At 35.5% G+C, this 13,894-nt stretch overlaps 1 protein-coding gene across 1 annotated transcript in view; it reads left to right on the forward strand.

Moving 5' to 3' along the window:
* Positions 1-11,911, forward strand: part of LOC128133539 (uncharacterized) — a 34,984-nt gene extending 23,073 nt beyond the window's left edge. Inside the window, exons 2-6 of the mRNA XM_052771015.1 lie at positions 7,858-7,919; positions 8,484-8,740; positions 8,851-9,138; positions 9,498-9,569; positions 11,894-11,911. Coding sequence (XP_052626975.1) covers positions 7,858-7,919; positions 8,484-8,740; positions 8,851-9,138; positions 9,498-9,569; positions 11,894-11,911 — 697 coding nt within the window. The remainder of the gene's footprint in view (positions 1-7,857; positions 7,920-8,483; positions 8,741-8,850; positions 9,139-9,497; positions 9,570-11,893) is intronic.
* Positions 11,912-13,894: the final 1,983 nt, after the last annotated feature.

A 13,894-nucleotide genomic window follows, 5' to 3' on the forward strand; every position in this document is an offset into this window, starting at 1 on the left:
TACTTTCGGGTGCAGCTGGAGAAGAGTTCTCCCCCTCAACCTGTGAACTTGGCAGTTTTGATGAAGATGGATTCTCCCCCTCAACTGAAGCATCGTGCTGAGAAGATTCATTTAGAACTGATTCTCCTTCACCCAGTCGTTTGGCAGCGTCATCGACGATTTGCTTCAGATGGTCAACTTTGTTGTCTGCTGCATTGGCTTCTGAGAGAGTAGCCTTCTCCGGTTCATCGAATAACTCCACAAATTGCTCAAACAAATTTGCAATTGAGGCTGTGACTTGGCCTATTTGAGAAAAGATTTCTCCAACTGATTCTTCTGTGGCCTTCAGCTTCTTGACATAGCTGTCATCGAAAGTCACATAATATGTTTCTTCAATCTTCCTCGAACGCTTGTTTAAAACCCTGTATGCTTTCGAAGTAAGAGAGTATCCCAGAAAAATTCCTTCATTGGCTTTAACGTCGAACTTGTTACGATGATCTTTAGAATTGAAGATAAAGCATCGAGAGCCGAATACGTGGAAGAATTTGACGTTTGGCTTTCTGTTGTTGATGATCTCATAAGGAGTAAGAGTGAAACGCTTATTGAGATAGGACCTGTTCTGCGTAAAACATGCTGCAGCAATAGCATCAGCCCAGAAATATAGAGGTAAAGAAGCGAAACTTAGCATGGTTCGGGCCGCCTCACACAAAGATCGGTTTCGTCTTTCGACAATTCCGTTTTGTTGAGGGGTGTAGGGAGCTGAGAAGTTGTGACTGGTTCCTTTTCTGCTAAAAAGTCTTCAAATTCTTTATTCTTGAACTCCAGCCCATTGTCGCTTCTGATGTTGCAAACGACTTTCCTCAGCTGCACTTCAACCTGCTTGATAAACATCTTTAGCTTGAGAGTTGCCTCAGATTTGTGCTTCAGAAAGAACACCCATGTAAAGCATGAAAAGTCATCAACAATAACAAGAATATACTTGCTACCTCTAATGCTTTCGATAGAAGATGGTCTACATAAGTCAATGTGAATTAACTCAAGTGGTTCAACGACGTTAGTGTTGATTATGGATGGGTGACTTTGACGACTCTGCTTCCCCATTTCACATGCAGCACACAAATGTTCTCGATCGAACTTGAGCAATGGAAGACCCCGAACATGACCTCCCGTGACAAGTTTGTTGATATCCTTGAAATTGAGATAGGAGAGCCTTCGGTGCCACAGCCAACTTTCGTCAGAATGTGCTTTGGATAGTAGACAGATAGCTGGATTTCCTTTGATAGGTTTGAGATTGAGAGGAAACATTTCGCCTTTGCGCTCTGATTTGAGAATCACTCTTTTTGTTTTCTTCTCTATTATTTCTGAACCCTCATCATCAAATGAAACTTTAAGACCGGTACCTCCAACAAGCTGTAATACACTGATGAGGTTATGCTGTAGTCCTTCAACGTATGCAACTTTTCTAATCGTGAAGTCTCCATTTGTTATCATCCCATAACCTTTTATCGTGTCGTATGAGTTGTTCCCGAACTTGACATTCCCGCCGTTTGGAAGAGATCGGAATTCCCTCAGCTCTTCCTTCCTTCCGGTCATGTGACGTGAGCAGCCACTGTCAATATACCATTCTTCGTCGAACTGCTCGTCACTGATTACCTACAAAAATCAAGCAGATTTAGGAACCCAAAGTTTCTTGGGTCCACGTGAGCCTTTCACAGGAACAGGAATAGTAAGAAAAATGTCAACTAGATATGTTCTTTTTATTAAAGTTGTTTCATCTTTCTTCTTAATGGTGAAAACTTTAATTTTGTTGGGATTTGTTATAGTCGGTTTGGATTCAGGTTCAGGCGTTTGGGCCTTGGAATGCTTTTGATCATTCTTGACTAAGGAAACCTTCGATTTTCCTTTCAAATCTGTTGAAGATTTTGCATTTTGAGTTTGAATAGAATTAGATTTAGAATGGGGTTGAGAAGAATTAGAATGAGAGAATTTAGACTGAGAAGTTTTCTTGACTTGACGTTCTAGGTGGCCCTTTTGTTTTTGGTCATTAGTGGGACCGAACCTTGAACCTTGGCAGCTTTTGCTCTCGGAACCGAACCTATGCTTTCGGTAGCTGGTGTTCTCTGAACCGAACCTTTCCCTTCGGTTGTTATTCCTTTCTTGCGGTCTGTCTTCTCTTTTCTCTAAATTTCTGTCATGATCAGAAAAATGGGCGTTTTGAGATCGCCAGAACTGTTTCCGCTCTGAGAGATTCTTTTTGTATCTCAGATTCCTTTGCTTCTTTTGATCCTTCACTTGCTTCGGCTGTCTGTGGATGTTGGCTTTTTGCTTTTGCTTCCTGTCAGCCGGTTCACTTTGAACTGATGATGTTTCGCTTGAAGGAGTGACTTCTATAGGAACTTCTTTTGTACCACTGGTACTTGGCACATCGAAGTTGTCAGGCTTGTTTAGTGGCTCTGGCACATATCTGCCTTTGGTTTTCCAAAACGTTCGCTCTGACAGACCAACAGTTTCGTCAGCATTATCTATAGGAGTAGACCAGAAAAATTCATCACAGCCATCTGCATTATCTTCGTTTACAATGGCGGTGAGTTCGGCTGTCTGATGTTCGGTTACTCCTGTGACCTTATACACCTGATTTGGTGTTGTTCTCACCTTTTGGTACACAACTGCCTTTTCTTCTAGAATCAAGGACTTATTTTGGGACAAACGAGCAAACTCCATAGAATTTTCAGAAATAAGATTTTTGTGGTTTTCGGGTTCACTCTTGACAAACTCAGAACATTCGACTTCATCCTCTATAGAAATTTCACTCATATCATCATCCTCATTGAGCTCAGATGCGTTTTCAGCATCAATTTTATTTTCTGAGCTTAAGTTGGCATTCAATGAGTCAAACTTTTGTATGGTTTCGGTCTTTAGTTTCAGTTTATCGTTTTCATCCAAAAGGTTTTTCAACATGTCCTTATGGTCCTTGGACTTTATAAAAGATTCGATTTTGTCCAGACCATACATATACGTCGGATTCACATCATCAGACGAAACTACACTTTCACAATTATATGCTTCAGCGTCGATTTCATCTTCCTTAAATTCAAGGAAGGATAAAATCATGCGATGAATTTTCCGCCCTATTTCACAGTTCAAGTGAAGTTGAGTGATGTTAGCATAAAGACGTTTAGCAATTAAACAAAAGACATTTCTTTGTTTCAAAAGTTTTAAATTGTCTCTTTGCAAATAAATGTTTTCATCTTTGGTTTTAATCAGCTCCGACTCCTTCAGCTCTATCCACATCCTCCGTTCCTCACTCTTGGAAGACACCCTGCTTATTTGGTTAGTTAGGTTAGAATTGGTGACCCGTGTTTGAGTTAAACTGCTATCTAGATTTGAGATTCTTGAATTTAAGCTTTTTAATTCTTTTTCATATGAATTTTGTGGGACTTTAAATGAAACAAAAACGGATTGTACCTTCTTGATTAATTCATCAAGCTCATTGAACTGCACGCTGAGAGGTTTTGCTGTGAAGCATAGGTCCTCTCGCTCCTTGGTGTCCTCATTCCCACCATCCGTATTGTATCCCCTCATTTGAGATACATCTGTCACCATCAAGCACTTCCCGCCGCTTTCTTCACCTCTTGCAACGTATGCATTTCCATGAGATGGCTTCCTGACCTCATCATCCTCTGAGTCGGTTGACCAGACCTGCACGCCACCGAACTCATCATCCGCTGCCGAACCCTGCACAATTAAAGCATTCATTGAAGGGTTAGCAGTAGCTTTCTTTCTCTTGATCTCTTCCAGCTTTTTCATCAACAAGGCCTCTTCATCTTTTTCCTCATCCTTCTCTGCCATTTTCTTTAGAACGCAGTCTTTGGCATAGTGGTTCTTTCCTCCACAGTAGTAGCAATTCACACCTGAATCTCCTTCAACTTTCGCCTCTTTCTTTGGTTCTTCTGTCTTCGGTTCCTCCCTGACCTTTTCAGAACTGTAGCTTCCCTGCCAATTTCGGTTCTTATTGGTAAGGAACCTTTTCTTAATGAACCTCTTTGGATTCGATACCATCATTGCATAGTCTTCAGAAGTAAGATCATAGTCTTCTAAATTGAGATCTTCATCTTCTACCACACTTTTGCTTTTGGACAAGAGTGCCAAGGACCCTAAACTGGAAACAACATTTTTCTCTTGTAAAACAATCTTTTCTTGGGATTTCAAAATCCCCACCAGCTTTGCCAACGAATAGGATTTAAATTGCTCATGAGCTTTAACAGTGGACACAACCGCTCTCCACTCGGATCTAAGACCATTCAAAAAGGTTACTTTTTGTTCAATCAGCTTCCTTTCTATATCGTGTTTGATCATCTTGTTAAGAAGATGATTGAAGCGATCGAACGTCTGAGTAACAGTTTCATCTAAATTCTGCTTAAATTCACCAACCTCAAACAAAAGCAAGGTCTGAATAGAATGCTCCAAATCTTCATCTGTAGAATATAGCTCTCGCAGCCTATCCCATATTTCTTTAGCAGTGCTGCATGAACTCACTAGCTTGAATGTATCTGATTGCAGAGCGAATCGAATCAGTCTCAATGCTTTAATGTTGCATTGAAACTTTTCCTTTTCGTCTTGAGCAATATCCTTTACGTCCTTTAACAGATCATTGTACTCCTTCTGAGTTTTAATGATTTTTGACGTTCCAGAGTGAGCAAATGGTCCAGAAACGATTGCTTCCCAAATAAGGTATCCATTGTCTTCCGATCCGATGACATAATCTTCAAAGTGATGTGCCCAGACTTCGTAATCCTGGGTGTAAAGGATAGGAATCTTCGTCGTCGATCCAATGCTGTTAGAGATGTTGATGGGATTAGATTGTGACTCGTCCATGCTTGATCGTTTTTAACCTGTTTGAAAGATCAGACTTGTAATATTTAATATTAGGGCAAACAAATAAATGCTGAGTTACGTCAATAATGGAGTGACGGCTCAATAAATATTAGTTAATGCGGAATAACCCTAATCGCAAACTCTTTCACAGAAAAGATGTGTATGAATTACACAGCCTCCTGCTCTAATACCAATTGATGAGTTATTAATTAACTCTTTGATCGATTAGATCTTTGTAACAGGTATGCGATGAACGTAAAAACAGTGAACAAAACACAAGTATGAATCAAGATGTGTCGAATGATTAGATTACTCGATCCTCAGCAGAGCTCGACTAAGAACTTCCACTGTAGAGGATTCTAGGGTTACAAAAACAAGAACGATAAATCTGCTGAACAATAATACTCTAATCGTTACGAATCGTCCTTTCGTTCTGGGATACATGCAAGCATCTATATATACTAAACCCTACAAAACTCACGGATGGACAGGCCCATACCGGAGATATATATTGGACTAGCTAACGATCCCAATAGACGCAACACAAAATACGACCCAACAAATTGTCGTGTTCTATATTAACATGTTTAATCCTTGAATAATTTGGTTATTCTAATTATCCATAGTCGTTCATAGTTATGGGATCATCTATGAGGTAAGACTAATATGAATGGATTGGTTGGTTTTCACGGATATGAAAATAGCAAGAGCTGCTACCAACTTCATAGGTACTTGATTGGAGAACAAGTATTTGACACAACTTGCATCAAAATCACTTTATGGATCGTTGTCATAAGTGATGTTTTGGTCAATGTAGTATCTTTGTAATCTTTGACCTCAGATACATATTTGGGACTTGAGTGTAGGAATTGTTGAACTTTGACATGGTTTAATGTTGTTCCATAAAATTTAGTTATAAGGGCCACCGTTGGGTATAACTTTAACTACATGATGGTCATATGTAGTCAAGATGAGATTTGTTCGTCTTATTCATTGAGAGTTAGAAATCTAAGGCCTTACTAAAAGTTGAACAATACATGGGATTGATCGCGATCTGTATCCCATGTTCAACATGATGTCTGAGACAAAGGAATAATTGATACCATACATTTAGTAACAATTATAGTTTTGAGCTCTTGTAATTGGTTGTTTATAATATGAAACCCTTCATTTGTTTTTAGGGGCGGTAGCCTGTTGCTAGCATCATCTACTGTCTATGTCAATCTGTAATGAATCTTGTGAAAGTGGGAGATGTTTTTTTTATTATATGCTCAATAATCATTATTGAATGATATTGCTAATAACATATGATCTTATAGGGTCATACCTTTATCTAGTTGGAGAAACTAGATAAAGATTTTGTCCCTTTTCTTTCACCATGGCCGATTTTAAGAAGGCATGGGAGGTTGCTTATCAACCTCCCTCTTATGTTCCCCATGCTTTCTTTACTAGTTATTACTTTAGAGTATTATTATGTGTAGGATTTTCTTTTGCATATGAGTATTTAAAGGTGTATGATGCTTGCAAAATGATAACTTTTCTCTCTTGTTCTTCTCTTAAAACCATAACATCATCTTCTCCTCTTCTTTGCTCTCTTTTGAAGAAAAAGTTGCAAGTATTGGTGATGTAAAAGTGCTCCTTTAGTGCTTAATTGTGTTAAGCACTCAAAGGTTTAATAAGTACTTTATACAAGATGAGAACTAACATTCCAAGTGCCTTATTCTTAATGGTAGATACATTGTAGATAATACCTATTCTTGAGTTTTTTCTATTTTCATCAACTCCGCAATTCCAAGTGGGATCAAAGGCTTCAAATGTTATCTATTTAACTTCTTATGGTTGTTATTATATTTCTAGTTCATTTATTTGGATCCTCTTGGTGATTTTGTTAAAATTATCTAAAAATAAGTTGGTTATTTCTAAAGTCTTTTGTTTGTCGTTCTTAAATTTGTTTTATAAAAAAAGATTGTTTTTAATTATGAAAACTCATCACCAACTTTGTCCAATCTGGTTAATAGATGTATTGATAGTCCTTTTACCCTTTGTAAAGTGTGTGGGTTACTTGAAGAAGAAACAACCCATGTTTTTTTTTCAAATGTGAAGTTAACATATTCTATTGGATATATCGGCCAAATAAACTCTCAACTTTGTCCAATCTAGTTAACAGAGGTATTGATATTCCTTCTACTATTTGTGAAGTGTGTTGTTTACTTGAAGAAGACATGACATGTATTTTTGTCAAACGTGAAGTATCCATGATTTTTTTGGAGGTTTTTAATGAAGTTGTGTGATTTTGATAGGCCTACTTTTGTTGAGTTATTGGATGTCATACATTGGATCGACAATATCCAAGTTGCCAAAAGAAGTATCTATGAGGAGCTGATTATGTGACACAGAATAAAAGCAAAAGAATAAGAGAAATCAAAGTTATTTTTACTTCTGAAATTGAAGATGCCTCTAAAGGCTTGCAAATGACCCTTTATAAAGGGCGAGACTAAATTTGGCAGGTACAACCAAATTTGGAAAAATGAAATCAATAATAAATTCTACTAAATAATCTCCTAGATAAGAGAGAAAATTTCAAAAATGGATATTATATCATTAAAATAGTATAAAAACAAAATGGAAATTATTTCAAAATTAGGGAAAATGGGGATTTAGGGGCCTAAATAGTGAAACTTGATGGTCGACAGTTGGGCAGATCGACTTCACCTACCTATTAGTAGCCTTGGCCCATTGATATATCGCACACCTCCAAATTCCTTACGGCTCAAAAGTTATGTCTCTTTCAAGCGAAGCCTTTTTTTGGCCCAGTTTGTCTTTATCCCATCCCACTTGTCCATAAAAGCTTCTGATAGATCATCTATGTGCTTGCAACATTATGACAATGTGGTGGGTCATTTGTAAATTCAAAAATGATATTACTTTTGGTAACCACAATGTCACAAGGGATAATCTTGTTGATTTAATTGTTGATTATTCTTATTTTTGGTTTGTAAATAGGAACAAAAAGTTTAATGTTTCGTGGGTGGACTGGTTGAAAAATTCGATTATGGCCATGGGCGGTTTTTACTAGGTGCCTAGTGTGGAGTACTTACAAGTAATAAGTTGAGTTTTAGTCAGGTAACTTATTCTTTATTTTTTTGTTATTTCAATTTAATTTAAATAGCTTTATGTGTTTTATATATATATATATATATATATATATATATATATATATATATATATATATAATTTTAATAGATAAGAGGGCTAGCAATATGTGAGGGGAATTCAATGTTTTGAAAACTTTGATATTACAAGAGAATACACAAAATTTTATGTACATTACTTTGCACACCAACTTCAATTAGTAGTTGTGGTTATAACAAAGAAGCATGATGGTTTTAGTGACTTTTTTGAAAAAAATTCGTTGGTGGTTAATATTGTTTGTGCCTCGTATAAAAGAAAAGACTTGCTACGGGAACAAGCAAGAGAAAGGGTTCAAAAAGGTTTGTGTAGTGGTGAACTTGAAACGAGAAAATGGTTAAATCAAGAGACTACACTAGTTCGAGCAGGAGATACAACATGAGGTTCACATTTCAACACATTTACAAGTTTGATGAAGTTGTTTGTGGATGTTCTTGTAGTTTTAGATTTTATGAAAGATGAGGGAGGGCCATTTGCAAACAGTCAACAAGCGTCCAAAATCTTATCATATTTTAAATCATATGAGTTTGTGTTTTACTTATATATGATGTATGAGATTTTACGCCTCACGGGTACATTGTCAAAGCAACTTCAAAGAAAAGATCTAGACATTCTAGAAGCGATTCCGATGGTTAGAGTGACAATGGAGGCATTGAAATCTTTAAGAAACACGGGGTTTGCTAGCATTTTACCAAAGGTATTCTCTTTTTTTGTCTAACACACAATATTGATACTTTGGATATGGAAGAGTTGTATGTTGATGCGAGACACCATAAGACCACAAAGACTAATAGATTTCATTTTGAGGTTGAAATCTTCAACACAATGGAGGATATGCAACTTACAGAATATCGGGATCGATTTAGTGAAACAACCACCCAACTACTAGAATACATGGGTGCTTTGATCCCTTGTGGTTCATTTTCACAATTTGACAAATCAAAGTTGTTAAAGTTGGGTAAGTTGTACAAGTATGACTTTGATGATTCAGATATAATAGACATTGAAAGACAACTTGAGATATTTTCTCACTCTTGCATCAAAGATAAGCGCTTCACTAGTTTGAAAGGAATTTCTGACCTTTCACGTTTAATGGTTAGTACGGGGAAACATCGGTCTTATCCTTTGGTTTTATAAGCTTTTAAAGTTGACTTTGATATTACCCGTAGCGACCACAAATGTATAAAGATGTTTTTTGAAGATGAAACTCTTGAAAACCGACTTGCACACCAAATTGGCGATGACTTTTTGAACGACGCGTCACTTTGCCATGTTGAGACCGAAGCACTTGTGAAAGTTGAAAATGAAAAAGTAGTTGACCGTTTTCAAAAGATGTCGGCACGAAGACAAATTTAAATTGCAATAGATCGTTGTTATATTTTTAACTTTTTATGTAATTGATCGTTATTTTTATTAGACATAATGAACTATTTTTCAGTTTTATATTATGTTAGGCAGGGAAAAAAAAACTTTGGCAATACTTGCTATCAATTCTTGCATCCGTCCCTGCTTATGGCTATTTCTTTGTAATTGTTTGTTAGATATATGCTAACCTTTTCCATATATAACCATTTGGCTATTAGAAACAATTAAATTAAAATAATAATTATTAATATGCAATTTTTATAAAATGAACCAATACGATAAAAGATATGTTGGCCATTTTACATGATTTAAATTCCGATTCACTTAATCTTTATTAAATTAGACATAAAATGTCAAATGGTTCTATTTAGTTTGATATCTACTAAGCGTGATAATTTTAGTTCCTTCAAATTCATTACATCTAAAAACATTGTGGGAACTAAACATCAATGTTATTGTCGTCCTAACATGGTATAAGTGATGCAAAGGGAGGTCCAAGCATAAATGTATTGAGTTAGCTGGTCGCATTGTCGCATGACTCGCATTAACATAAACGAAATTGTACATTTTTTTTTTTGAAAAAACACCTATCCATTACAATCCTCAATTCAATTAGAATCTACTACAAGGATTAACTAAATTTTTATATTTTTTTTTAACGAAGCAACAATATTATTGTCACTTGGTTATTACCGTACAAGTCTATTAGTCTATAGTTCTCAATCAAATTTTATAAGAAAGAAAAAAATTAGCCCAATACAAGATGCCAAATAATACCATATTTTTCAACATGATTATGTTATAAAACTAAAGTTTTTGAAATATTTTATGGAGTTACATTTGTTTTTTTACTTGTATTTCCGCCCTAAATCCTACTATAAATATTGGAGGGGTGGAAACATTAATGATAAAAATTGCCGCAAATTTCAATATTGCCTAACTCAAACCAAGATTTGTTGCAAGTCACAAATTTATATTCTAGTACACTTTTCAGAAGTTATTTAACTTTTATACAACCAAATATCATCAACCAAGTAATCCAATATTTGACTATATGCACAAGGGTGACGGAATCATCTAGAAATGATGAAGCCAACTTTGTAACACTTTAAAGGAGGATGCTATCACGCTAGTAAACGCCAACGTACTTTTGTCTTGAGTAGCGAATTGAAAATTATATTACATCAAACTTTGTAGACATTTTTTTGTTGATGAATTTAATAAACTTGATATTTTGGCTTTGGTAGAAAGTTAATAAACCGTAATTTTCAATTCTGTCTTTTGTGCATCTCTATATCAAACCATCTTTGTTTTTTTTTTCTTTTCATTTTTACTTAATGTATTAATCGTTTGAAAGAGAATTATCATATATATATAATACTTTTGGATATTGACTATTTAATCCAATAAAAAAGATTATGAATCTGAAGGAACTATTTTGGGGGAAAAGGGAAAACCCCACACATGATGCATCAAAGATTTGAAATCTAAGAAGGAATTAAAACACAAGATAGTGAATAGTCATTCATGGATGAAGATTGCTAGGTGGGCTTCACCTAATCACCCATGACCCAACCAGCTGTGCTAATTTGATTATGTTGGGTCTGGGTCCCACGCACCATCTCTTAATCACAAACAAATTCGCTTAACCTTAATTATATGATTTGCTGCATCACATCACACGTATTCATGCAATCAATTATTATCGTAACATAATTACATATTTGGTGAAAAAATATCAGGAATCAGGAATTATAGTTTTGTTCATAATTATCTCAATAATGTTTTAAAAAATATATACCTTGAATTATTTTGATACACATTATGTGCTTTTAGGTAGTTCTACAAAGTTTAGAGTAAGTTTTAAGAATTTGTTTGATTTGGGTTTCTAATATCAATATAAACACTTGGATAAATGCAAAGATCGTGTATTAGAAACATTTTTCAAAATCTTTGATTTTCACCCTGTTTGTCTGGCATGTCACAAATCTTGATTTTGGATAATTCAAAAAAATCAGTTTGAGGCCAAATTCAAATCTGAAAACACATAATACCGTGTTTCTTTTGTGTTATTGAGACACAACATTCAAGTCTTCTTTTCATATGAAGAAGACAACATTTATCAAGAGTGAAATGAAGGTTCTACTTAATGGACCCCGCTAGGGACGCTATCTTAAGACACCGTGAGAGGCGATGCCCCTTAAAACCCACAAGGGACGCTGCCTTCGGAACTATGTGTTTCTGATTCATCGTTAGTTATCTACTTATCTGAGTGTTCACTTCATACCACTTATCTCGAGATATATCCAAATAGAACTTCACTTGTGTTTAATAGAATCTTGATTATAGGACATATACACTAAAATCATCAAGAGAATGATCATTTGAAAAAAGGTATCTAATCTCTTGACAAAATAGTATTGTGATTATATTTCCAAATGTTAACCTTTTAATTTTTTTTTTTAATTTTTTTTTAATTTTTTAGGTATTAGATTGTCACTAACATTTGTTAAAAAACTATTATTATAAACTCACTTCTACCTAATGGTTGACCTTTTATTTTTTATTTTAAAAAAGTAGCTAATTCAAATTTACATTACTCATGATTTTTCAAAATTTAAGTTTATATTATATTTTTAAAATATAATATTAGTTGATATTAACATTTTAATAAATAAAAAACGAGTAAATACTACGACACGATAATGTTTTTTAATTATTGGTAATTGTATCATTTTGAAAAATTGACAACTACTTTTTCACATATAAATTTCTATACAATATATTCAAATCTATTTTTTTATTTGGTCAGATAGATTAAATAACAAAAAGATATCTAAATATAACTAAGATGTAAAAATAGTATGAAATGTAAGGGCTAAAATGGACAAATCACGTAAAATGATTAAAATTTACTCAATGGTTGGAGTAAGTTCAAAAGGGCTATAATCTCCGATGGTAAAAATTAAGGTTCTAAAAAGCTTGACATAATGTGGTTTGGGTTGAGGCTATACTATTTTGTGCTGTCGGCCAACAAACCCGGTGACAATCCAACCGAGAGGTTGTGGGCCAGAGTGACAATCCAATCGGAAGATTGTGGGCCAGTGGCAATCCAACAGGGAGGTTGGGGCAAGGGTAATCCAGTCGGGAGACTGTGGACCCAACATGCATTTTGTATATTGTTTGGTTGTTTGTGGTATTTGGAGGAACTCACTAAGCTTTGACTTACAATTTAAGTTTTTTGTTTCAGGTACTTCAGATGGTCGGGGCAAGGCGAAGGCTCGATCGCTCACATCCTTCAGTTTTTATGAGATTCGATTTTGGGTTACTTTGAGATGTGATTCTACACTTGGAAACTATGTTTTGTAAACATTTATGGTTTTAGGTTGTTTTTGAAAAATGAAAATTTCACCTTGATTTTTGGGATTTTACAAGTTGGTATCAGAGCTCTGGTTTGAGAGAATTTGATGATCATTCATGTGAATCTAGACTCAAACTAAGGATATGTAAGAGTTTTTAAGATGGTTTTCAAAAATTTTCTTAAAAATTGTTTTCAAAAGTAACCAAGGAATGAAGAGATGTGTACGTGTAACATCCCAAAAATCTCAACAAATTTTTACTTTTCAAAAATAACCCAAAACCATAAATGTTTACAAAACCATTGTTTCAAAAGTGTATTTTAGTAATCAGAGTATCCCAAAATCCAAATAACATAAAACCGAAGGATGTGCATGGTCACACGTTCGCCTTGCCACGGTCATCTGAAGTACCTAAAACAATAAACCTAAATTGTACGCAAAAGCTTAGTGAGTTCCCCTAAGTACCAATACACATAATATATAAGCAACATGTATCGGGTCCACAACCTCCTGGTTGGATTACCCCTGGCCCACAACCTTTCGGTTGGAATGTCCCGGCCCACAACCTTTCGGTTGGATTACCCAATACATAACGGGTCCATAACCTCCTGGTTGGATTACCCATGGCCCACAACCTTACGGTTGGATTGCCCAGTCTATTGACTGTCAGCACAAAGTAATAGTCTCAACCCTAATATAACGTGTCAACATATACATAAAAAATAACATATATCACGCAATAGATGATCATATAGCTAGTCAACAAACAAACAGGCAGATCAACAGATCACTACCGCATAGCAACATCTTATATACTGGGATACAGAATCTAGGGCCGACATTGGTGCCTTCGACCCATAAGTACAGTGAGGAAAACTCACCTAAATCAGAAGATAGCAAATCTCACTCCCAAAACAGTTCCTGAGTCATGTCATGACACAATCCGAACAAAACAGTTGTGATGGAAAGCATTCTCACGACGTGACAGGTTTGTTCCCCATGTCGTGAGCACTGCATTGGTCAGCTTTGAGCATTAAGCTCTTATTCCTTTCAGCCAATACTTGGGACTTTCAAGAGGGTCTTCCCTCACCCAAAAGATGATAAAAACCATAGCTTTTTAGTTATGC

The sequence above is a fragment of the Lactuca sativa genome, chromosome 4, assembly GCF_002870075.4.
Source record: "Lactuca sativa cultivar Salinas chromosome 4, Lsat_Salinas_v11, whole genome shotgun sequence".
NCBI classification, from domain to species: Eukaryota; Viridiplantae; Streptophyta; class Magnoliopsida; order Asterales; family Asteraceae; genus Lactuca; species Lactuca sativa.